This window comes from Thamnophis elegans, chromosome Z (genome assembly GCF_009769535.1).
Source record: "Thamnophis elegans isolate rThaEle1 chromosome Z, rThaEle1.pri, whole genome shotgun sequence".
NCBI lineage: Eukaryota > Metazoa > Chordata > Lepidosauria > Squamata > Colubridae > Thamnophis > Thamnophis elegans.
In genome coordinates this window covers 77,916,410-77,942,720 of record NC_045558.1, presented here as the reverse complement: position 1 = coordinate 77,942,720, position 26,311 = coordinate 77,916,410, and the positions used below count along the sequence as shown (strand labels likewise).

Here is a 26,311-nt window from a genome sequence, read left to right as displayed (position 1 = left end):
TAAGCGGGTCGGAGTAGTCCAAGCAGACGCCCTGCAAATTTCCTCTACCGAGGTATGTGTAGTCCAAGCCACCGAGGTAGCCGCACTATACGTCGAATGAGCTGTGATGTTGGTCGGGAGAGTGAGATGATTAGCAAGATAGGCCCTTGAGATGGCAGATCTGATCCAGAGCCCTACCATGGACAGAAAAGCTTTGACTCCCTTCTTGGTGGGATGGAAAGAGTTGAAAGGAGCTTCAGTGCATCTGAAGTCAGCTGTCCTGGCAATATAGACCTTGAGGGCATGACGCCCATCCAGCGTGTGCCATTTGTGTTCAAGTCGATGAGTAGGATTGGGGCAGAAATTTGGAAGAATCAGGTCTTGAGAAATTGGAAAACCGAATTTACCTTAGGGATGAAAGTACGATCGAGGCGAAGGACTACACAGTCTGGATGAAAGACACACAGATCAGACCTGACAGCGAGGGCTGCCAGCTCTGAAACCTGCCACGCTGATGTGAAAGCAACCAGGAAGATCATTTTCAGCGTAAGGTGTTGCAGAGAGGCCGATCTGAGAGGCTCAAAAGGTGGTTCTGTGAGGTAGTCAAGGACTTTGCCAAGATCCCATGAAGGGAAGCGATGGATGACCGGAGGGCAGAGGTTAGAAGCGCCCTTGATGAAGCGACGGACATGAGGGTGCAGAGACAGAGGTTCTTTGCGATGTAAAGAGAAAACCGAAGAGCTGCCACCTGCCGCCATAGGGTGTTAGGCGACAGTCCCCTGTCGAGGTCCCATTGCAAAAACTCCAAGACATGGGCTACAGAGGCTTGGAGGGCGATGACCCCTCGAGGACTGCACCATGCTATGAACGTTTGCCACGTAGATTCGTATATTCTGTTGATGGATGACGATCGAGACGCCTGAATAGTCCGGATTACTTTGTCAGAGAGACTAGCCGCTTTCAAGGCCGCCCACTGAGCCTCCACGCGGAGCCAGAGGATGTCGGGGTGATGAATGCACTCCTGAAGAAGCGAGCTGATCATGGAAAGTCGTCATAGAGGATCCACTGATAGGTTGATCAAGCTCACATACCAGGGTCGGCACTGCCAATAAGGAGCAATCAGGATGAGCTCCGCCTCCTCTTCCAGCATTTTGCGAATCACCGTCTGTATCAGGGGGAAGGGAGGGAAGGTGTACAGGAGCCCGGGAGGCCACCTGCACCTTAAGGCATCCGTCCCTTCCATGCCTGGTGTCGTGTAACAAAAGAAGTACCTGGGCAGCTGTTTGTTGGAGCTTGTTGCGAATAGATCCAGTCATGGAGTTCCGTACCTGGTGGGTAATTGTCTGAAGATGTGACAATTCAGGCTCCATTCCGCAGGATCAATTGTTGTGCGGCTTAGCCAGTCTGCCCGGGTGTTGTCTGTGTCTGATATGTGTTCGGCATGTAGGGATAGAAGATTGGCTTCAGCCCAGATCCCTAGGCGAAAGGCAGATTCCATGAACGATATAGCCCTCGTCCCCCCCTGGCGGTTGACGTGCACCTTGGCCTTTGTGTTGTCTGTTCAAATCAGTACATGGGAGTTGCGAATCGATGGGTGGAAGTGGAGGAGGGCCAGATGAATGGCCCTCAACTATAGCCAATTCATGCTGTGAGAAAGATCGGAATCCGACCAGAGTCCTTGAGCCACCTGATCCTCCAGGTGAGTGCCCCATCCTGTCAGACTTGCTTCTGTCGTGATTACGAGTCGTGGAGGATCCCTGAATAGGGACTCCTGAGAGATGGCCGGGGAGACCCACCAGCCCAGAGACTGGATCAATACCTGCATCAGTCTGACCTTCACTAGGGAATAACTGCTGTGGTCTTCTGGTATGCTAATAGAAACCACTGGAGGCAGTGGCTGTGAAGCCATGCCCATGGGATGATGGAGAAGCATGAGACCATTTTCCCTAGCAGTTGGGACATTTGGAGAAGTGGAACCAGATGTTTCCTGCGCACTTCGTTGGCTAGGTCCCTGAGGCTGATCTGATGCTCTAGAGACAGGAAGACCTTCCCCTGAGGGGAATCTATGAGAGCTCCTAACTGAACTAGTCGGCAGGTGGAAACTGATTCTTCTCGTGATTTATGGAGAAACACTGTTCCTGAAGCAACCACGTGGTGATCTGAAGGTCCTGGAGAGCCTGACTGTGCGACCTGGACAGCAAAAGAATGTCGTCCAGGTAGCGCAATATCGAAATGGGTCTGGCTCAAAGGTGGACTACTATCACAGCAAGCAGTTTGGTAAATACTCTTGGGGCTGATGAAAGCCCAAAGGAGAGGGCCCGATACTGGAAATGACTGCCTGCATAGACGAACCTGAGGAATCACCTGTGTTGTTTGAGAATGGGCACATGAAGATAGGCCTCTATGAGGTCCACTGATGTGAGGAGATCGTCTTTGTGCACACTCTCCAGAATGGACAGGAGAGAATGCATTTTGAATCTCCTGTATCTGATGAATTTGTTGAGATATTTGAGATTGAGGGTTGCTCTCCAGCCCCCAGAAGACTTTGGCACAATAAAGAGACGAGAGTAAAACTCCGTCCCACCTGGTCTGGAGGGACAGGTTGGATTGCCCGAATGTGAAGCAGATGAAGAATGGCTTGTTTTACAAGGAGCCTCTTGTGAGGATCCGTGGAAATCGGGCATGTGACAAAGTGGTTTGGAGGGTTGGAGCACAGGTCCAAAGAAAGGCCGAATCTGATTGTGGACTTGACTCACGCGTCGTTGGTGATGTCGTCCCAACGATCCGTGAAGGCTGCTGGACGTCCCCCTATTGGGAGATCCTCCAGACATTCACTTCTATCTCTTGAAGGAACGGTTGGAATTCTCTCTGAAGGATTTTCGGGGCTGGAATCTCTGGCTATTTCTGCCTGATCTATTTGAAAAGGAGGGTTTCTGTCTGGGTGGGGCCTGACATTGCAGACTGGAGTTAGAGGAACCCCTGTCCTGCCCTCGAAAGGGCTGCCTACAATAGAAGGATTGATTCCGGCTTTCCTGCTTTTTAGTGGCTGGTTGCAGAACCTTCCTTTTATCTTTTCCCTCCACTAGAAGAAGCTCTAGAGGAGGTCCAGAGAGAAGAGAAGTAGAATAGGGAGATGAAGCCAACCTCCACTTAGCCTGGGCCTCCACCTGCCATTGTTAAGCCAGAGTAGCCGGAGGGAGGAGACAGTGGAGGCAATTGAGACGCAAAGTAGGCCGTATCCAAGGAAGCATCAGCGGTGTATTCTAGGGATGCCTTTAATTTATTAATGTCCATGCAGGCCCTAGAATCCTGGGCAGGGAGTCTCCCTTGAAGTTGTCTTAGCTACAGGCGAGCAGAACAACTAAAGAAAGATGCAAAGGTAACTGCCCGAATGGCCCACGCAGAGGCTTGATGGCCCTTGACTAGAGTTTGCTCAAGCCTTTCGTCCTCAGGGCGAAGGGCCTCCTCAAGAGCTGCAGAGGCCGCATTAGGAGAGGCCAAACTTAAAACGGGTAAATCAATGGAGGGTACCTCAAGAGCCTTGGAGAGTTTGGGTCCCACATTGTACAGGCGGTTGTCCAAAGTGTTGGGGAGGGGGCCTGTACCTGGCGACAGCCACTGGTTCTGCACCATGTCGATGAAGAGCCTGGATGAGGGAATCACCTCCTTTTCCACCTTGGGTTGGATGAAGAGGGGGTCAGTGGTGTCTGACTTATCCGCCTCCGTTCCCTGAGGAGTCTTGGGAGGAGGGATGCCAGCGATTTTCTTGGCCTTAAAAAGAAGAGATTGAAAATAACCGGTTTAAAGAGGCCTATAAAGGTAGGAGAGTCAGGAGGGAGACCTTCGTCCTCAGATAGGTCCGAATCTCGCGCAGGGCGGTCCTGCTCTCCGAAAACTGGAGGTTGGCTGGAGGTTCCAGGAAGCTTGTATGATGAAAAAGTAGAGAGATCACCATTCCTGTGTCTGGAACTCAAAGAAGAGGACCTGCGTGGAGTAGAATGGTTAGATAACCTGTGCCTAAGACCTGCTGCTATGTCCAGTTCAATGGTGTCGGATATGATAGAAGTCATTTCAGTTGTATAAGTCGGGGGCCTGAACAGAGGAGGCATTCTCCTGGGATAAGAGTTCCTTGTCAGGAGTAAGGCTCTTGCCCCCATCTGACTCATCCCCACTGCAAACATGGTTGCCTGAGACCCTTGCTTCCTTGGGTTGGATTATAGATGCTGCAGAAGATAAACCATCCTCTGACTCCGACGATAAATCAAGAGGGGGGCTAGGCTCAGCAGGCCTTGGCCTGGAAAGGATGAATCTGTGTGTCTGGTCTTGGCCCAGGCCTTCCTAGGAGGTGCCTGCTAGGGGAGGTGCATCACCCTCATGCTGAGAAGGGGGATTAGCAGTGGCCCTGCGACTAGGCCTTGGCACCTTGGCAGGGGGCTCATTAGTTGAAGCCTCTGGGACAGGCCTGCGCCTGTTGGATCTGGGCACTGGAGAGCCAGAGGAAGGATTAGAAGCCTGGGTGGTTGGAGGAGCCTGGGGCTCGTGGGTAGGAGAGGAGGCCATGACCTGTACTCACGACCTGGTGATCCAAAGATGAAGCCTCAAAATGGCCACCGGAGAACTTTGTGCCAAAAAAAAAAAAAGGCCACTGAGGCTCAAAAGCCTCTGGGTCGGGCACCATGAGGTGGAAGAGGCCTGTGGAGCGATGAGGCCAATGAGGGCTCTTAACGAATGTTGCGGGGACAAGTAGGCAGTGGCTGTGGCATTGCGAGTAGTGGTGGTGGCTTGAGTAGCGTCGTCGTTTACTGGCAGCGGCTGCAGTGAGGTAGCGGCCACGGCACTTTGAAGTAGTGGCAATGCTAATGGCAGCGGTAGTGTGCGCTGGCTGCGATAGTGAGGCAGCGAAGACGAGAGCGCTAAGCGTATCCTCCAATGGTCGGTGCCCTGCAGCACTTCAAGCCGCAAGAGAGAAGTCCAGCAGGGTTCGAAGGAAAGCCAGCAAGCCTCGAAGAAAAGGAACTCTCCTGGCTGCACCTAGCTGTAAGAACTGAGGGTTAGAAAGCCCTGTCTCCAGGCAACGCTTTCCCCAACGATTTTTCTTTCAAAAGTTACATTTAGGTAAAATCCAATTGAAAATTTTAGTAATAAGCCAATTCTAAAAAGTTTTAAATAGTCAATCCAGCAATTTGAAGTAAAAGTTGAGGAGAGAGCAATTAGCACAACCAGTCCCAATCGAACTGAGTCTAAAAAAGCAGGAGGACTATCCTCAGAGGCTATGACATCAAATCAGTAGATTCAGTTCTATTGATTACTGGCTGAATTAACCCATGCATGACTGCTATCTCCACCAACTTTGGAGAATGTATAAGCCTTTGCACGTGATCTTTGGTGACAATCTGGTGCCAGGCTGCAATAATGGATTCAATCAGCTCCTGCTTGGTCTTCGGATGCTTCTTGCTTATTTTGTAACCAATCTTGGCCCACAAGTTCTCAATTGGAAATCTTCTGACATACTTATTGCACTGATTCCCAGGCAAGTAGAAATTGTTCTCTGAAGATGACCTTGGCCCACGCATGTTGACGAGAACGGTGAGCGTCTGTGAGCAAAGGTTTACTTTGAGCCCTGCAGCCTTTGAGCCTTCTGGCAAGCAGTCTGTGATGCACTGTGATTGTGCACACTTTTATAGCACATGTTTCACCCCAAATTCTTGTAATCTGAGGTGAGGTGAGCTTCCTGTCAGCCTGTTGCAGAGCCCGATCTTGTCATTTTGTCGACTTTCTTAGTCTCCCAGAACGGAGCCTGTCATCAATTGAACAAGTGATTTGGTATTTTTCAACCACTCTGTTCACTGTGGTGCAATGGCATTTCACTCTCTTGGCTATTTCTGTACAGGAGTAATCCTCTCATAAATCACAATGATGCAATGCCACTGCTCAGTACTGGTGAAAGCAAAGGCCTTCATCCTTGCATGCAGCTAAATTAAATTTCTCAATGTTTTTCATGCCTATTTATAGTCAGAAAGTATGGCAACATTGATTGGCTCATAGATTTAGCCTCTGTGCATTTTGATTGGTCAGCCAAAGCTTGCTGCTGATTGGCTACTTTTGAACCTAACATTCTCGAAAATTCAAGTTGTGTTTGTTCTAGCACATAAACTCATTCAAAACCTTAAAAAGACTTTGATTATATTAATACAAATTATGCAACTCAATTTGACTACAGAAATTTTCATCAAAGTACTAATTTTGCATGGTTTCTATGAGTGAAAAATTGATTAAACCTGTAAATACAGCTTAAAATTGAAAGCATGTAGGACTTTTTCACACAGCTGTAATTCATGATCAGCACTTTACACCATCCGTCCAAGTTAAAATGAAGGGGGGAGTTTATCTAAAAAGTAATTCAGCTAATATTTCATTGTATCTTAGTATCACTATTTGCAGCCTTTCCTTATCTATAACGTTTGAATTAATCTTTAAAAAAATTGTCATATAGCATTCAATGACTGCATTAAGGGAAGGAAAGTTTCCCTTGCACACTTATGATGCTGGCCCAAACTTAGTATTCATAACCATGTCTAGGAAGATTTCCCCTATCTTTCATCAACAGTGCACTGGACATTTCTTGTGACATTTCATCTCCTGGAATTCCTCATGAAAGCAATGAATCACCAAGATTATCAAACAGAGAAATTGTTCAGAAGCAAAACTCTCAGGGATTTAGAGATTGTGTTCGGTCTAAATTGAACTGCTCTCCAAACTTCTAGGAAACTCTCTTAAGAACCTTCTGGTAGCTCCATCAGATGCCTGGGACAAACAATTAAAATTGCTTTCCCCACTCCTATCCCATGCACTCCACACTATAGCAGTTTTAGAAACTAACAAATATATTCTGTATTCCCAGTAGATAGTATCACCAATTATGTGGCTCTCTTATTTAAACTTAACTATTAATTAATTAATTATTTCATCTCTAGATTAATTTATTTTTCCATTACTACACTTTTTATCTAGATGCATTTTTAAAATAGAGATAAAACTTATGAATAATTTGCAGTATTAAATCATAGGCAATAAATATACTATGAAATCTAACTATTTCAGCAAATAATAATCTATTTTTCATCATATACCATTCACAAAATTCGCAAATTTGGTTTTAAATTAGTTACAGCTCAGGAATACAGTGATACGATAAACTAAATTTTATTCTATTCATATTTTTTCTAGACAGACTGAGTTTGGAATAATTTTTTAAAACTTACTTGTCAGTCCCTTTCTATTAATACTGTTTTTGTATATATACACAGAAAGACACACACCAGTACATCAATAGAAATATTACCTGCTTATTTAGTGGCCTGAACAAACAGTCCCGCCAGGTCACCAATGCAAGCTAGGATTTAAAAGGAGATATATTATAAATGCTTGTTCTTGTATTCATAGTTATCTATAACATTGCACATATTACGGTTTTCAAAAGTTCCTTTCTTTGATAACACTGTTCAAATTCATGTCTATAAAGGCATACCACCACTTTGTCATGGGACACCAGCAATCTGAGAGGGTATTGTTCATTAGATCCATTAATAAGGAGGTCCTAAATCTCACAACTGTTCTATTTTACAATATCGTTGATATGAACCAGAACACAAGAGAGCAAGCTTCAACCTTTCTTTTAGACAGGTCCATTTCTGTAAATTCAAGATCAAAAGTACTTTTTTAATATAAAATTTGGACAAATTTAAGCAGACAATCATGTCAGAGTTTAATCTTTAGTACAATTTTTGGTATTAAGAAAATTTAACATTAACATTCAAGGATGCTATTCCTAAGTGTCATTTTCTCTCTTCCAAATGTAATCATAACACTAATATTCAAAGTCAAATGTGTGTAAGAATTATAAATTAGGACTTTTTGTGCAGCATGTATACTAGATATAATACAAAGAAAGTGTATCTCAGGATAGGAAAAAGTTATCTAAAAATTGTTAGAGGTATTTACAAGAAATAAATTTGTAATCAGATTTTCCTTGTGGTCGTTGCAGCTGCACAGAATTTTGCTACTGCACATGTGGTAGCCGGGTCTGAGTCCTGGAGGAGATAGTCTACATAAAAATTGTCTGCCCTCCTTAGTAATCTCTCTAATAAGGGGAGAATATGCATTGATTTAAACTCTGTATAATTCAGTGCAATAAAACATGTGTGATATCTTCGACTTACCACATATACATACTTGTTGCGCTATTGGAGTCTTCTTATACCTCCCTTGGAGGAGTGCTGAGGGGAGGATGTTAAATCTGGCTCTGAAGAATGCTATTCTATGTTTTAGGAAGATCAGGGCCTATAAATATCTTGACGGTTCCCACATCCCCTGTAATTCTATTCTTACTATGGGGAGGCTATTTGTTTCTGAATGGAACTCGATGTCTTTTATTCTATTACTGACTACTGGCTTAGGGTGGTCAAAGCCTAGGGATATTAAAAATGCTGGGGGGAGCCCATAGAGCTCAGCTTGTGGTCTATCACCTGTTTCCAGGAGGAGAGGAAGTTATCTATCAACAATAAATGAGTTAGTCCCTCTGGGAAGAAATGAATTTTTAGCCAATAAATAATCATTAGCTTACAGGCTCGTACCTGACTCTGAGAAATACCTGTATCAATTATTAATCCTTAACCTTGGATTCATAATCAAGGTCTGTATATAGCTCTCTTAAATGTTCTTTACAGGCATAAATTGGTACCTGATTAGATGGATGTAAGGGGAATTTTCCCAATCCTCTAGTGCAGTGATGACTAACCTTTTTGTCCTTGCGTGGCAAAGACGTGTGTCTCCGTGTGAAAGCACATTTCCGTGTGCTCACACCCCTAATGCAATATGTATGCGACCCCCTGTGCCACCTGCGAGAGGCCTCCATGTGCCACCTGTGGCATACGTGTCATAGGTTCGCCCTCACGGCTCTAGTGATATACGAAAAAAGGGATGTATTTTTTGTCTTGACCGATGCAGTTAACCTTTTATTGTCCTTTTAACTGCTTTAAATAGTGAGTGTGATCCTCAGAAGGGGCATTTTTACTTTTCCTGTACTCCTTGTTATATCCTTTTCAGTTGCACAATCTCTATCAAACCATTTTTTATTCTTTAAAGCCAACTTTTTGGAGTGAGCCAATGTTCTGTTGGTAAGAACTGATTTCAAATTTGTAGTTAAGGTTTCAAACCCCGCTAAGTATGATTCTTCAAACTTACTTCTTAAGATGTACGTAGTTCTTTGATTTCTTGAGCTAACATCCATTTAGTCAAAAAAGAGATGGGCTTTTGATGAGACAGTCCAATCCATTATATTCCAGATTATAAGGGTAAGAGGGACATCATTTGCAGCTCACCAGGAAATATGATTTATGCAAAGGCAAGTTGTAAGGTTGTTACAATTGATTGAGATGTTGTAATGGATGAAATTGGCCTTCTCTAAAAGGAGGAAGGGTCCTGTGTAGACTTCTGAGGAACTTGTTCGGAGTAAGAGGCTTTACATCAGCTAACAGAGCGTGCCTTTCAGGTGCCTCCTTTTGAGGTGTAGGGCAACGAGTTATTAACTCATGCTGCAATTGACTCTGAAATGGTGGCAATGATGTAGGTCTTATCTCGATCTCTTGGTTTGGTGCTGAAAGTATAATAGGATGTTCATATAAGGATGATAGCCGAGGTGGTGCAGTGGTTAAATGCAGCACTGTAGGCTACTTCAGCTGACTGCAGTTCTGCAGTTCAAATCTCACTGGCTCAGGGTTGACTCAGCCTTCCATCCTTCCGAGGTGGGTAAAATGAGGACCCAGATTGTTGCTGGGGGCAATATGCTGACTCTGTAAACCGCTTAGAGAGGGCTGAAAGCCCTATGAAGCAGTATATAAGTCTAACTGCTATTGCTATCTCTAGCTCTACCAGGATCTCTATTGGTCCCTGTGAATCTTGGCTTTTGTTCTCCATGATCTCATGTTCATTCAATCCCTTATCCTCGGTGGAGGGGGGAAGCAATAGGCTCAATTATTGGGAAGACAGATCTATAAGCAACTCAGCTGTGTCGATTATTACAACAAAGATTTCTTTAAATTTTCTAACCTGAATAGAACATTATCTTGTTCTTTCCTTGGTAGAGAGCCGAAAGCATTAATGAGGCCAGCTTCTGTTTTGTTAAGTATATCTTCACCGAATAAGGCTGGCTGATTCCCCCTTTATTTCTCTCGCTTTCTCAAGGTTGAAAATGAGGACGAGACAGCAACCTTGGGAGCTTGCATGTTAACAATTAAGGGTTTAACCATTTCCTCACAGAAACTGTGATGGGAAAGATTTGAAAGGAGACTAGGTGAGCCTTCATCTTAAATAGCATCACCAGTATGGTCGGCTGCTTGAAATACAGGACTATTCACTTCCAATTTGGGACATCAGGGAGCCACTCTGCAGCACGGAGATCGATTTGCCCCCATTGGCAATGAAGACGCTGGTTTAGGAAACTTAGTATTAAACTCTTGGTATTGCAGTATCCATAATTAAGAGCAATTTGTTGTATTTGCAGTGAGTGATGTAACTGATGCAATTGGGTGGGGGATGCTTTACTGGCTTCCAAGGAAACTTCTCTATTAATACATCCCCCTCTTACTATCTTGTCAGGAGAAAGCCAGTTTTTTTGAGTCAGCTGCTACTTTTCAGCAAGTTCTTTGATTGTTTCTTTGGCTCTTTGCTCCTTGTCCACAGATTTATTCAGAATATGGGATTTAACCAAGTCTGCTGCAAGGTCTTTAGTGCGGGTGCATGGACCTAGAATTTGTGCTTGAAGAAAAACAGCTATATCTTTTCTTGATGTCTCCAAATCATGTTGTATGGCTATTAGCTGCTCAAATATTGAAACAAGAGTTTGTGCTGTGAGAAGGCATTGCTTTGCCATAAACTCAGTTGTATTTTCCCATGGTAATCTCTCTGTACTGACTTAGCTTGTTGTTCTTCACCTTTTTAGCTTTTATCTCAGACTCCATACAGGATGTAATTGGACTAGCTGTTTGTAAAAACACCCGGCTGTTAGTTTGCTCCCCCCATAAGATCCAGAAAGTCTAATATCTGTTTTGTCAAGTCTCTTTAAAGGTCCTGTTTTAACATCTCAAAATTGATTGGAGATGGGGGCTGTTCAGTTTTACTTAGCAAAGTGCTCCTAAATTCTTGGTTGTTTTGCATTTTTCAAAGGTGGGAGAGATCCCGGGCTGGTACTATGGCATTTCTTTCTTTTTCCCATGTCTTATCAGTCCCATGCAAAAAAAAAAAACCCTTTATCTGTGTTGTAGACTTCCCATTATTTCATCCAAAGAATATTAGTTAAATAAAAAGGACCCAGTGGAAGTACTAAAAATTGATAAAATAAAACAAAACTGAGAGGAGCTACTGCAAACACGCTCAGGGAGCTAATCTCCAGCTCTTCCTATCACTCTCCAAATAAAGTTGCTTTAAACATTGTAAAATGATGGAATTGACTTACGGCTAATCCTAAAAAGGCATAAAGGCTAGATTATTTGTGAAGAATACATGTAAAATGAAAGTAAGTCACAAAGCAACATTTTAAGAAAATAAATAATAATATAGCCTTCCGATTATGTCGCAAATATTTTTCGAATGATATCATTAAAAATGCAGAAGACAAGTCAGCTCTTCAACCCCCTATGAGGGAAAAAGTCATCTAGCATATAAAAGTGGAAAAAATGTACTCTCTTTCCACTTAAAATTAAATGAGGTTCTTCATTTTATAGCATATAATAATAAAACAGAGTTCTTGGTCCAGCAAGCATCTATTTAGCTCTATTCAATTAATAACTAAGAGATGTGGTGGCTCAGTGGTTAAGCCGCTGAGCTTGTTAATCAGAAAGGTTGGTAATTTGGCGGTTCGAATCCCTAGAGCCACATAATGGAGTGAACTCCCATTACTTGTCCCAGCTTTTGCCAATCTAGCAGTTCAAATGCATGTAAAAATGCAAGTAGAAAAATAGGAACCACCTTTGGTGGGAAGGTAAAAGTGTTCCGTGCACCTTCGGTGTTTAGTTATGCCAGCTGCATGACCACGGAGACATCTTCGGACAGCGCTGGTTCTTCAGCTTTGAAACAGAGATGAGCATCGCCCTCTAGAGTTGGAACAGACTAGTACATATCTGTGAGGGGAATCTTTACCTTTACCTTTTAATTCATAATTTGATCTGTTTTTATCTCTATTTTTCTTCAGTTTGACCTGAAACTAAAATATGAATTTTCCCTTCCTTAGCTTTGATCTGAAACAAAATATGTTGTATATATGCAGAAAAGATTGTTTAAGGTCACCTATAGGCAGGATGAAAACTTAAGCAAAAGAGAAGTCAAGTGGATAAAAAAGAAAACAATCCACACATTTTATCTCCCATTCAAAACAAAACTGCCATTTTTTTTTCTATTGAACATAACTACTCTTTATAACAACTCACTGAATAAATTTCATATATTCCCTTCCGGCCCTCATCACATTCACGACGAACCCAGTGTCGATTGAGGTAGGCACAAATCCCATTCAACACTTTGCTTGAAAACCGATAATCCTCCCATTGTTGAGTATAGAATTTCAACACGCTCTCATCCATCAAGTCTTCACCATCCTGAAAGAGATAATTCATCAACAGAACTTAAGCTAAATACAAGCAGGATTTCTTCTGCAGTATCGTCTATTTTCAAGAGCAAAATAGTACCTAACTGATCCTTCATTTGTTAGTCTAGTGACTTATTGGATAGGCCTCTGTCTTTCCCTTGTGCACAATACATCACCTTGACATATAAATAACATAACTACATTTTCTTTCAATAATCAATTTTTAGACTTGAACTGTCTTTTCTTTTTGAAACATTGGCTGAAATTTTTCAGACAAAGACGGAACATTGGTCCCTGAATGTTGCTTTTCAGGATACTGGGGGATGAGCCAGGAATGGGATATTATCACATCCTGATTGGTCCAGAGACTGAATGGTATTTTTTTTCCCAGCCACATCTCTAACTCTCTCTCTTGGCTCCAATTTTCAATGAGATCGCAGCTACAGAGAGTGATCTGAAACGACAAGAAAAACAACCAGCCAACCCACAACCCTAGCTCGCTACAGACTTTAAGTAGGGCGAGACTTGGCCCTTCCAGCAGTATCCTGAGAAACAACATTCAGGTAGGACCAACATTCCTTCTCGAGGTTATACTGCAGGAGGGGCCAGGAATGGGACATACCCAAGCTACCGTCCTAAGGGGGGGGGGGGAGAAACCTATCTAGTCCGGAGCAGCCAAGGTGGCCACAATCTGCGGAAGTACCCTGCGGCCGAAGGACGTCTTTGTAGATGCAAAGGCATCCACATGGTAATGTCTGATAAAGGGCAATGGCGTTGCCCAAGTGGCTATCTTGCATATATCCTCAAAAGGAGCCTTAGTTGCCCATGCCCTTGTGGTGGCAGCGCTCCTAGTGGAGAGGGCTGTAATTCCAGATGGCGGTGGATGATCTTTTGTCTTGTAAGCTCTGATGATCTCCCGGTGCAACCAATGACCAATTGTTGTGCGAGTGAGGGTCACAGTGTCGCTGGCAGGAAAAAAATACAGATCCACCTATGGATCGAAGCTCTGCACCTAAGATAAATCTGGAGTGCTCAATGAACATCAAGCCTGTGCCAGAGGCAATCTCTATCACGTGAAGGGGCTGGACAAAACTCCGGCAGGATAACCTCCTGCGCCCTGTGAAAGGGAGTATTCACCTTTGGAATGAAGGTGGGGTCGAATCTAAGAACAACCCTATCTTGGTGAAAAACACATAGGTCCCCTCTTGAAGACAGAGCCCCCAGCTCTGAGATGTGCCTGGCCAATGTTGTGGCAATCAGAAACACGACCTTGAGAGTGAGGAACTATAGGCTGACCGTTTGCAGGGGCTCAAAGCACTTAGAGGACCATAGGCAGGTCTACGTGGGAAACTTAGGATTGGTGGAGGGTCGGAGGTACACCACCCCCTTAAGAAATCTCTTAATAATTAGATGTTGCGATAGTAGCACGCGTCCCTCCCCACAAGCACTGTGGACAGCTACCTAGCGGCGGACTGTATTGTGGGAAAGGCCCTTTTCCAATCCATCTTGCAAAAATTCCAGAATCTGTGGTACTGAGGCCACCATTGACACTACGTTGGCTGTTCTGCACGATTTGACGAACGTCAACCACATGGAGTTGTAAATCCTCATTGTCGACGGACGGCTAGACACCTCAATGGTCAAGATGACGCGTGAGAAGTTGGCATTCCTCAGGAGGCTCCATTCAAGTGTCAGGTGGTCAAGTGGAGCCACTAACGCTCCAGGTGGCACAAGGAGATCTCCTCCTGGGGAATCCTCCACAGGAGGGGAAGGGAGAGACACAGACAGCTGCACTAAATCTGTGTACCATGGCCTCCTGGGCTGCTAGTAGAATGACCCCTGCCCCCGTAACTATCTTTTTCAGAGTCCCCAGAATGAGAGGAGTCCACTCAGCCATCTGCTGGGTAGGACGTCCATGCCTTCTGCTCCTCAAGTCGGGATATCTGAGAAGAACCAAGGGAGCTGGGTATTCGCTGGGGTCACAAATAGGTCCATCGCTGGGGTGCCGAAGTGCTGGCAAATCCTGTGAAACTGACACTCCCCATGGTCCATGGTTGCTATGCTGAGCCTATTGGTCTTGTGGTTAGCCAACCCTGAAATGTGCTCCGCCTTCCGGCAACTGAATAACCCCACAGGTCTCACTGAATAACCGGCCCAGAAGGCACGCCGACACTTTAAAGTGCATGCCGCCTCGGCCTGCCATAGAGCAAAACATGTCCTGGTTTATGGCTGGGAGGCACACTGGCACTTTAAAGAGCATGCCCTGCCCCAGCCATACAGCAGGTGCCGCACGCCGGGCTGGGCGAGTCCTGGAAGATGGGAGGGAGCCCCTTCTGTTACCGTCCTGAGGAGCCAGTGCTGCTGCCTCACTCATCTTCTTCATCCTCGAGCGGTGACAGTGGCAGCCACGTCTCACAGAGTAATTCACAGCTACTAGTTAGACACTGAATTCAGTCTTTTAAGACATAATTATTATTTGGGACAAAAGGTTTTTCTTTTGCTAGTAAATCCCCTTCTCATCTTTTTTAAAAAAAAATACTTTTATTTCAAGATAGCATTGGAATGTATTTTCTGGGCTTTTGTATTCACTGTTTATCATTGTAATACTGTTTGCTTTGATCTCCACTCTTGAATAATTAGGACCAGCTTTACTTTAAGATAAAAACTGGCCTTGTATAAAATTCTGAGGCAAAATGGGGGAAGGTGTTACAGTATTATGTGATAAATAAATTACAGCTTAATGTGTTGTATGGAACCACCATGCATAGGTAAGTAAGATATATTTACTATCACATATGAAATCCACTCAGAGAGGCAGATACACCAGACCACAGATGTTGGGACATGATGAGGCAGCAATTTTTTTCATTTCATATTATTTTGTGAAGATGATACTAAAGATGCAGCACTGTGTTCAAGGATTTTCTGCCTTGCTATTTTTGGGAGGGGGGATTTTGACTGGGCAGGTGTGTTTTTCCTACTTTGCCTGCTTTATTCTGCTTTGTTAGCATAGAGATTTTAGGAAATCCCTTTGTTTTGTACATTGCACAGTGTGCTACCAGATATAGAAATAAAAATAAAGATACCCTATACAGTAATTATAAGTACTCAAACTTTTCATTTAAAAGAGTTGACTTTTAATGACAATTCAGTGGCTAAATTACGCCAGCTTTTATAATTCAGCAATTGACTCTGACAACAGTTCCGGGCAGGAGGAGAGAGTGGCATTAAACCTAGCATCCCCCTGAACTGGTATCCTAGCAACAGAGATATTTGCAGGAAAGACAGAATCATCTAGTTGTGTTGTCTAAGTACCAAGGCATTGTAGATAGGGAAAACTCTTATGCCAAGCAAATAAGCTTAACTAGGCCATTCTCTCTTGCACATATGGTAAAAAGTGTGTGTTGTGCTGTTGTGGCCATGTTATCCTATAGCAGTGCTGTCTCTGAATAGGTTTCACAAGAGGAAGCATATTGGGGACAGGATAATTGCACATTATTACATGGCAGGTCTGTGCCATTTCATCTGTTGTTTAGATACTTGCAACAAATCTTGATACTGAAAGAAGTTTCTATTTGTCTCTCCATGTATTGGAGAGTGGGGTATCCATATTGCTTTCACCTTAAATAGCAATATGTCTGGTCCTGCCTTGGTATAATTTCATTTTGGATGGAAACATCAGTATGACTGTATGTATGGGACATTCAGCAAGTTCTACAAGGTTACAAAAAATCTTTGTAAGGCTATAAAACTGTGTCCCAGTTTGTCTTCAAGCGCATTTACTTCAGCTGGATTTTCTGTAGAAATAATATACTAGTATCTTAAAGCACAATATAAAGCCTTAAGTGGCAGATAATTTTATCAAGAAAAGGTAGTATGTACAGTATATTATATAAACTGTAAGTAAATCTAACACTGTCCTCTTAATTGAGAGATTAGAGAGAGGGAATGGGACTGGATACACAGGAGGAAGGTCTTCCAGCCATTATTTTCAGCCAGAATAGTTCAGAAAAACCAGCCTACATAATTCACCTATGTATTTCCTTCTCTCCTAGTATAAGACTAGGGTAAGAAAGATTTTACAGCCAGGTACCAAATTGTGTTCCATGGTTTTCTGGCTAAATTCTTTTCGAAGATTAACAAAGTCTATTATGTAGAGAAGTGGGAAAAATAAAGTATACTGTGTTTCCTGCTGTTAATCTCTGTTCCACAGGGATATTTTTGAAATAGTACTTAGAAGTGCAATAAGGAACAAAATATATATTGTTGGTAATGATCTTGATTCTGTTCAACACAACAAGAAGAAATCCACTGGCTGACTAGAGCGTAGTAAAAGTAACTTTGTTCTTTGAAGTGCTATATATTAAAGAAAAACAGCAATATGTAGCTTGCTAAGTTGCAGAAGCAACTATTTCATAAAGCTTTTCATGAATATCCTTTTATATAAAATGTGAAATGTTTCTGTTCCTCAGCATCTTGGGTAATGCTTGCACAATTGTGGAATCTTGGTGTTACCTGCAGTCGCCTTGGGATTCCACCAGGTGACCAGGGAAAGTTCTGACTTTTTGAAGATCCATGTAGATCTCCAATTCTCTATCCATGCCGACAATGCCAGAAACTAATCTCTTTGGTGATTCTGTATGAGAATTAAAAAGTCAAGTGCAGTCATTCATTTCCCCCCCCCTACCTTTTCTACTTTCAGAAATGGAGGATTACATTTCTAAACTAAAAGATTTTTCTAAACTGGACTTTCAATCAAAGCAGGAGGTAATAATTAAAGGAAGACCAACACCGGAGCTAAAGGGCCTGCTTCAGAGGAATAGACAGAATACCCGCTCTTTCCAAACGGTGTGGTACACACGAAAAGGCTGGCTGTGTGGATGTTCAGTAAGAAACCTCCTTTTCTGCTTTCCCTGCCTTCTTTTCTCGACTTGCGACAATGTCTGGACTCAGAGGGGATATTGTGACCTGAAGAATTTGCAGAGAAGCTTCATCAAACATGAGCAGTCGACCGCCCACATACATAGACAGACCACGCTAAAAACGTTTGTCATATCCAGGGTAGACATAGCTTAAACGAACAACGCAGACTCAACATCAGCATCCACAATGCTAAGGTAAAGGAAAACTGAGAGATTTTAAAAGATCTCATCAATGCCACCTGCTTCCTTGCCAAACCACAGGTGGCATTTTGTGGAAATGACAGACTCTATCAATCGTGGAAACTAAGTTGAACTCTTACATTCTTATGCTGAGAAAGATGACAGGCTAGCTAAACATTTGAAAACATCCACTGTATTTTCCAGCTTGTTAAATAGAATACACAATGATTTAATTGAAGCAGTCAGTGATGTCATTAGAAATGACATTAAAAAAGGGAGCAGTGCAACTCCATTTGTTGCTGTAGAAGTAGACGAGACCACAGATGTCACAAACCGAGCTCAGATTTCTGTCATACTGCAGTATGTGGCTATGACTGATGCCAAATGTGAGGTGAAGGAGGTGTTTTGGAGATTTGATGATGTGAGTGAGGACAGACGTGCTTCCGCAATTGCTGAGTATATCCTGAGAGTGTTGGAGAAGTATGACTGTGTTGGAAAGCTTGTAGCTCAGATCTACGATGGGCCCGCTGTAATGGCATCAGAACTTAATGGTGTGCAAGCTAAAATAAAAGAAAAAGTGCCCGAAGCCATGTTCACACACTGTTATGCACACAAGCTGAACTTGGTGCTTTCGCATTCAGCAAAGTGCATGCCGGAGTGTCGCACATTTTTTAAAACAGTTGAGGGACTAGCGTCATTTTTCAGCATCCACAAAGCGCACTCACTTGTTGGATGATATTGTTAAGCGCCATTTACCCAGAGCAGCGCCCACAAGATGGAGTTCTAACTCTAGGCTGGTGCAGACAATAAGCATGCACCACAATGATCTGCGCGCGTTATTTCATGTCATTATAGAAAATCCTGACAACTGGGACAATGACACACTAATGATGGCAGCAGGATACGATTGGTGGCTGTCAAAACCATCAACATGCTTTCTCCTTATGGCATATGAGGACATTTTCAATGAAACTGACACACTTTTTAAAGTACTGCAAAACAAAGTGATGGACATTGAATATTGTCTTGCACGCATCCATGACACCTTTACAGCTCTTGAGCGCATGAAACTGGAGTTCAACAATTTATATGACTGATTTGAGAAGAAATGCAGCTCACTTGGCCTGACAGGGACTGGACGTAGAGAGTCCGTTATATCTGAACAAAAACGAGTGTTTTGTAACAGTTTGGAGAACATAGACCATCAAATGCAGGTTAGGTTTGATCATTTTGGTGAGTTGACTTTCCTTGGTTTGGTGGATTGCACAAAATTTAGTGAAATGTCCCAACGTTTTGATGACACGAAACTGAAGAGCTTTTCAAAATATGCCAGATTTTTTGACTTTGTGAAACTGAAGGCAGATCTCGTTGGACTGTACCTGTTCCTCAGGCCATAAAGTTGCTCCAGCTTGTGCTCACTGTTCCAGCTACGACAGTATCGGTGGAGCGGTCATTCTCAGCACTGAAGAGACATACAGTCGGAATAAGACCAATCAAGGACGACTTTCTTCTCTGGCCGTGCTCGCCATTGAGACAGAGAGACTTTTAAAATTAAAAGAAGATAACGAAAATTCTACGAGCAAGTCATAGATGCCTTTCTTCAGAAGGAGCGGTGGATGGACTTCATTTATAAGTAATGGTAAGACCCATAATAACTTCATTTTTTTTTCAATTAAATGTGCTTTTTTGTGTGCTACAGTATGTGTAAAGAATGCTGATATGAGACCTCAAAGATAACCCTTTAATTGCTGCCAATCAAATATTGGTTAAGATAATTTGTAGGGTTTTAATGTTTGTAAATCTGATTGTGATGATATCAGTGCCTCACCAGCCATAAACCTCACCACATGTCACTGCTCTGCCTCTACTGCCCAGGACATCCTCTTCTCCAGCCCCTTCTGCTGGCGCTACTCAGCTCTAACTGTGGCCCTAGAGGTGCGCTGAGCAGCCAAGGCCTTGGTCTTCTTGGCTGTGGTATGGGGCCTAGATGAGCCTTCCTCCACTCCTGGGGCTCTTTCTGGATCTAACAGCCTCGGATCGGCATCGGTCCTGGAGCCCGCCATCTTGTGACCTTGCCATGGAGTATTCAACTGCTGTCGCACTCTTTGTTTCCTTGTTGCAGCCCAGATGCTTTCGACATCTTGCCTAGGCATTGCGACTTTTAAAGAGACCAGCGGCTGCTTTGGAGAGCCTCCTCGCTTGCCAGAGTACTTCTGCCCTCACGGATCGCTTGTGGAGTCTCTTAGACCTAGCCACTTTAAAATGGCAGCCACCTGCTTCCCACTCAGCAGAAACCTCTCTGCATGCAATGGTGCCGGTGTGTTACCCGATGAACAGGTCAGAGCCGGCCGAGCAGAACGCTGCTCCTTGAGCCTAGCACACCCCTCCCCCCCATGAACAGCGATACCTCAGGCTCCATGTGGCAAATGGAGCTGGAAAATAGTTGCCAGACCGGTGTTCCAAAGCCCCAGGAAGGTGGCAGCTTTAAATGGCCCCTGAAGCAGTCAACAGCCTGTCAATTTCACAATTTGGAATTTAGAGTAAGCCAATTTAAGAATTAATTTTTAAGAAAGGTTTTTCCAATTTAGAAGTAAGAACCAGGAATGGCATCCAATCAGGAGTCAAGAAATAACAATCTCTCTCGGACTAGACTGAGTTGAAAACAGGAGCCAAGAGAGAGTTAGAGGCATGGCTGGGGAAAAAAGTACCACTCAGTCTCTGGACCAATCAGGACATGATAATATCCATTTCTGCCCCCCCCCGCCCCGGCGGTATAAAATGGAGAACAAGAATTTTTTCTACAATATACCATTGACATTTTAAAATTTACTCAACTTTCTTATCTAGCATTGTCCTTCTAAAAGTAATACCTATAAGTTGAAGGGGGGAAAAATCCATAATGACATATCCCAATTATTTTTTTAAAGACTTGAACCACTAGAAACATGGTTTGCTGAAAACTGATACAATGGGAGACAATGAATAATGATTTGGAGAAAATGTTTATTGGTGGACAAAGTAATGCTTGATACAATTTTGTACCAATCTTCAAATTAAGCTACTGCTGAAAGAACAGATTAGGGAGAGATTGTCATGTCATAGACAAATTTATATATGTTGTTAGGAGTTGACTTGATGGCACAAAACCAATCATCAATAATTTAAACAACATAATGCAGAGTCTTAAATTGAGTAATCCTCCCTATCATTCACATTGGAGAAAGTGAAAATTCTGATTAGTTTAAATCAGGAAACGTTGTTTCCTGTTTTTTCCCCCAACTAAAAATAAGGCCTGGAAGAAGGAGGTATGAGTCCAAAAACCAGTGTTAGTATACATTATAATGTAATTATATGTTACAAAATGTGTAGTCTAAACAACAAACAGTTATCTAATCATGAGAGCCAGTATTATATAAAATGGGCTAACAGTTAAGACTGGCAAAAATTGTTCAGAACAATATTCTAGATAAAGAGTAAGTTACGGCAGTAGTCTGCTCAACAAATCTATCTCTGTGGGTCTGGAGATTATGCCATGTCTTCTCGAAAATAAGACAGGGTCTTATTTTCTTTTGATCCCCAAATAAGCACTTGGCCTTATTTTCAGGAAGATCTTATTATTTTTGAGGTGCAGGAGGCGACGAGCGTAGTCACCTCAGGGCTGTTGCTGTGTTACAATATTTTCAGGGAGGACTTATTTTAGCGCATGCACTCAAAAGCTTGATTGGCCTTATTATCTGGGGAGGTCTTGTTTTGGGGGAAATAGGATAATTTGCCCCTTCTGTAAGCTAATGTTCGTCTCCTGTAGAAATCATTGACAGATACTACTCTAATGGATAGTTTTGTCTTCAATCTGTCCTTATTGCAGAACAAATGAGCAAGTAATTATGCTGTAATTCCAGAGAATCTTGGAGGAAATAGTTTATATGGATCCCTTCCAGTCAGGATTCAGGCACAGAGGTAGGGCAAAATAGCATTGGTCCCACTTTTTTATTATATATAGACGGAGCAGGAAAAGGTTATGTATCTATCGCTGCTCTGCTTGATCCCTTAGCTACTTTTGATACCATCAACTATGGTAAACTTCTTGAACAGTTTTGGGATTGGGAAGCACAATTTGGCTTAACTCTCTTCTTGAAGACTGTTTCCAGTCAGTGTCAGTTTCTTTATCTTGGAGAATTAATTTTAACCCTAATAACAAAATTAAATCAGCAAAGAAAATTTACTGAATAAAGTATACTAAATTAAAGAGATCATGAATAAAACAACACATCCTAATTGTAAAGGAGAATGTGTGACTGAGAGATTCTGTGAAGGTTGTAAATATTAGTTGCAAGATTATTTTTTCATCACTACCATTATTGAAAATGATCCCTCTCTGAAGCAATTGTTAAATGAGGGCTACCTATATAGATTACCTGTATAAGAGAGGCACGTTTTCAAACACAGTATCTTCAAGATATTTAGGAGTTTATTGGTTAAATACTATTAAATTTGGTATTACAATTGCTTCCATACACTTTGCAAAATTAGATTTACATTCATTTGTTTAAGCAGCATTTCTCACCGCTTATTATTTTTATTGCTTGTTCCCTTGACTATTTTACTGAAGTGCACTTTAGAGGTGCATAAGATGGATAAAAGAAATGTTCCAATCTCAAACTTAATATCTTAATATTTTATATTCTGTACATTGTGTGTATGTGTGTGTATGCTGACACTTTATTTAAACTAAATTTGTGTAAGTCATTGCATGATTTCTAAAAATGCCATAAGCTAAATAAATATTTATGGAGATTCTAAAATAGAATTTATAGACATGTCCTTTTTTCAAAAAATGAGAAATATCTTTTCCAAAAGATAAAATTATTGTCTTACCTTAAGGAGATTTGTCAAGTAATTCTTCAGAAATTCTTTAAGTCGTTTGTACAATTCTAAGCCAACAAACTGAGCTCCTCCAGGTGTTTGGCCTTTTTTAGATTTAGAAGTGGTTACACCAGCTCCTCGGGCTTGATTAGACTGATGTACACTAGTGCAGTAGTTATAAACATGACTGATGGAAGAGTTAAGGACATGTTATATGTTACAATTAAACAGTAAATTAATACTGCATGAATACCTTCTACACATACACACACACACACACACACACTCACTCACTCAATACAAAATCACTGAAATTAGATCAGCAAATCAGCTAATTCATGCCCAACTAATTTTCAATGAACTGCTTTGGATTCACCAATGATTTCTATAATTCTTACAATGTTCTTTGTAAAAGTTATCAGTATTCTGATACCATTAAAGCAAACGGTGAGGATAAACAATGGCCCAGAAAAGAATTCACAGCAGAAGTATAAACCTGGAATTCCTGATTCATAGATTACAATATAGCCAATTTAGACAGACTGAGAGACGTTTAACAGTAAGTTGTACAAATAATATTGGAAATCACATTATGTCAAAGGTGTTTTTGTTTTGCAATTGCATAACTTTCCAGTTCTACTCTTTGCATGATTACAAATAAGCAAAATCTCTATGTATGACTGCCATATATATTTAGTTTTGTAATTGTTTTGAATTGTTTTCATGACTGTTCATCACCTAGAGTCACTTGTCCAAGTAGGACAAGTGATGACATGATAACAGAGATGAAATGATAGAAGATGTTAACGTTATAGGAATCTTGGCATGGGGGGTGGGGGGAAGAGAGATCATGCAATATTGGAATTCAACATTATGCAAGCACAAGCAATAGAACAAAGTCAAACTAGAGTCTTGGATATTAAGAGAGATGATTTCAATAAACTTAGAAAGAGCTTGGGAAAGATTCCATGGATGAGAATCTTCAAGGGGAAAACAACCCAAGAAGCTTGGGGAATTTTGAAGTGAGATTATAAAAGCCCAGTCTAGCACAATTTTAATGGAGAAGAAAAATAACAGCTCTCAAAAGAAACCAGCAGGGCTGCAGTAAGAACTCTCTAATAAATTGAAAGACAAAAAGTGTAAAAAGAAGAGAGATACATAACTAAAGCAGAATTTAAGCAAATAGGCCAAGCCTGCAAAGATGAAGTCAGGAAAACCAAGACTCAAAATGAACTAAGGCTTGCAACAAAAGTAAAAAATAACAAAAAAAGCTTCTTTCAACAGATAAAAAAACAAGGAAAATGTCCAGGAAATGATTGGTCCATTAATAGGAGAAAATGGCAAGAAGGTGATGAGCAATAAGAAGAAAGCAGAACTGCTTAATTCATTTTTTGCATATGTTTTTATATAAAAAGTCCAACCTCTCAAAAACAGCACTGTAAAAATACAGATTAGGAATATGAGTTAAAATAGGCAATAAAATGGTAAGAAAGTATCTATTCACCATAGATGAGTTCAAATCACAGGACAGATGGATTACATCCCAAGGTTCTGAAGGAACTGGCAGATGTGATCTCAGAACCACTGAACTATATCTTTCAAAGATCTGGGAGCATTGGGGAACTATAAGAGGACTGGAAAAGACTTGATGCAGTTCCCATCTTCAATTCTCCTCACAATAACCTGATTGGTCCCTCCTATAACAACACACTACATATACGTATACCAACATCAACCTCTACTCATCACAACATTCTGAAGAAAGCATGCAATGGCAGTCAAAACCAGACAGTAGTAATGCATTTAAGAAATTAATATCCCAAACCTCACATTGCTTCACTTATGAAACAGAGTAAGAGTATGATGACAAAACCATTAAAGCCATTTATTTTGGAATATTTGTTTAGGATACGTGTAGAGTTCCATATATCTGGACTTTGCCATGCTTTGCCTTGTATATACTTGTTGAATTCCAGCTCTTAGGTCATCCCATATTTGATCAAGACCAATCTGTTTAAGTCCATGAGGATTCTGACTCCTATTTGATGACATTTTAAATTTTCTGCAAAGTCTTCCAGTGTAGCAGTGAGAAATCTAGTTAATCCTCCATCAGAGGTAGAAATAAATCAACATTACAAATTCTATCAGTCACGCAGAAAAAGTGTTTTTATATGAAGGCTGTTATTGTCTCACAATAACCTCTGTAGGGAAGGAAAAAAAGAAAACAGATTCAATTGAGAACTGAAATTTAGCAATAGCTAAAATAAGCTATTGTAAAACCATAACATCATATGTAAATAAACCATGAGAGACTTACAAAAGTTTTCTTAGTAAAAAACTATATGGGATAATAGATTCATGAATACATGTATAAAGACATACACATAACACAAACCTAGGCAGAGGGAGAAGGATGATAGTACCGTATTTTCACGACCAAAAGCCGCACCGGATTATAAGCCGCAGTATCAGTTAACGTTAATTTTTCAAATTTTTTCCATATATAAAGCGCACCGGGTTATAAGCTGCACGTTTCCTGACGCTTCTGGACATCTGTTGCAGTCGCGAGGAGCGGAGAAGAGCGCGAAGGTTCTTGGCGCTCCAGGAAGCCGCGAAAGCAGCTGGGAGAGGCGCACGGCTTGGTTTATCCTCCCTGGACGTCGCAGCAGCAGCCCCAAGCGCACCGATCTCTGTGTTTTTCGCATCGGGGCATGCTGCAAGAGAGAGTGAGTGAAGACCTTTCCGGATTGCTGGTGGTGGAGGTGCGGGCCCGTCGCCCTGTGCTCAGCAAAAAAAGTCCGGGGGAGTCCTTTGCGCTGGCTGGAAAAGGTCTTCACTCATTCCCTCTTGCAGCACACCCCGATGCGAAAAACACTGAGATCGGTGAGTTTGGGGCTGCTACTGCGACATCCAGGGAGGATAAACCAAACCGCGCGCCTCTCCCGCTTCCCGGAGCGCCAAGAACCTTCGTGCTCTTCTCCACACTCTCCTCGGCTCCTCACAACTGCAATAGACGTCCATATATAAAGCGCACCGGGTTATAAGCCGCACTGCCGGTTTTTGATCAAATTTTAGGATTTTCAGTGCGGCTTATAGTCGTGAAAATACGGTATTTCTTTTTGGCAAGAGACACATAAAAGGGGATGGAAGAAAAAGATCCTCCCAAGCCAACTCAAACAACATGTGACAGGTGGGATAAAAAGTGCAATGCTACTCAATGGTTTGTAAGGGAGATGATGAAGATAACAAGTTAAGGAGCTAAAAGCAGCATCTAAAGTCCTTGTGTGGCAAACTAGCAAGGAACAAAAAGTACACAAGAGATGAGGAAATACTGAGAATATGCAAAGCATCACTTGGTTGGATCTTTTCTTTCAATTTTCCACTTTGAGGATGAGGAAGTATACAGCTTGTTTCTTTCCCACATCAGTACCGTGATTAAAGCCATATGAGTATAAAAATATTAGAATAAAATACTAATGCAGAAATCAATATTTTTGGGGGGAGGGATTGATGTAAATTTATTCCACTGCATTCAAAGTTTAGGAAAACAGTTTGATCTAAATGATCAAGGGCATCTGCTTGAAAACACAAGTTCTAGTCCTGCATTAGTTAACAACCAACTGGATGACTTTGGAATAGTTGCTTTCTCTTAGCCCTAGAAAGAAGATAATGTCAGACCGTTTCTAAAAACCTTCTGACAGAATTGAAGGGCCCTTACAGGAGAATG

General features: G+C 42.1%; 1 protein-coding gene across 3 annotated transcripts in view; it reads right to left on the bottom strand.

Annotated features, from left to right (window-relative positions):
* Positions 1 to 26,311, bottom strand: part of CUL1 (cullin 1) — an 86,439-nt gene that overhangs the window by 45,535 nt on the left and 14,593 nt on the right. For all 3 annotated transcript variants that reach the window (XM_032237679.1, XM_032237681.1, XM_032237680.1), the window contains exons 2-5: positions 24,497 to 24,785; positions 22,597 to 22,771; positions 12,462 to 12,629; positions 7,322 to 7,372 (exon numbers count right to left, since the gene is read on the bottom strand). In XM_032237679.1, coding sequence (XP_032093570.1) covers positions 7,322 to 7,372; positions 12,462 to 12,629; positions 22,597 to 22,771; positions 24,497 to 24,636 — 534 coding nt within the window. In that variant the 5' untranslated portion in view covers positions 24,637 to 24,785. The remainder of the gene's footprint in view (positions 1 to 7,321; positions 7,373 to 12,461; positions 12,630 to 22,596; positions 22,772 to 24,496; positions 24,786 to 26,311) is intronic.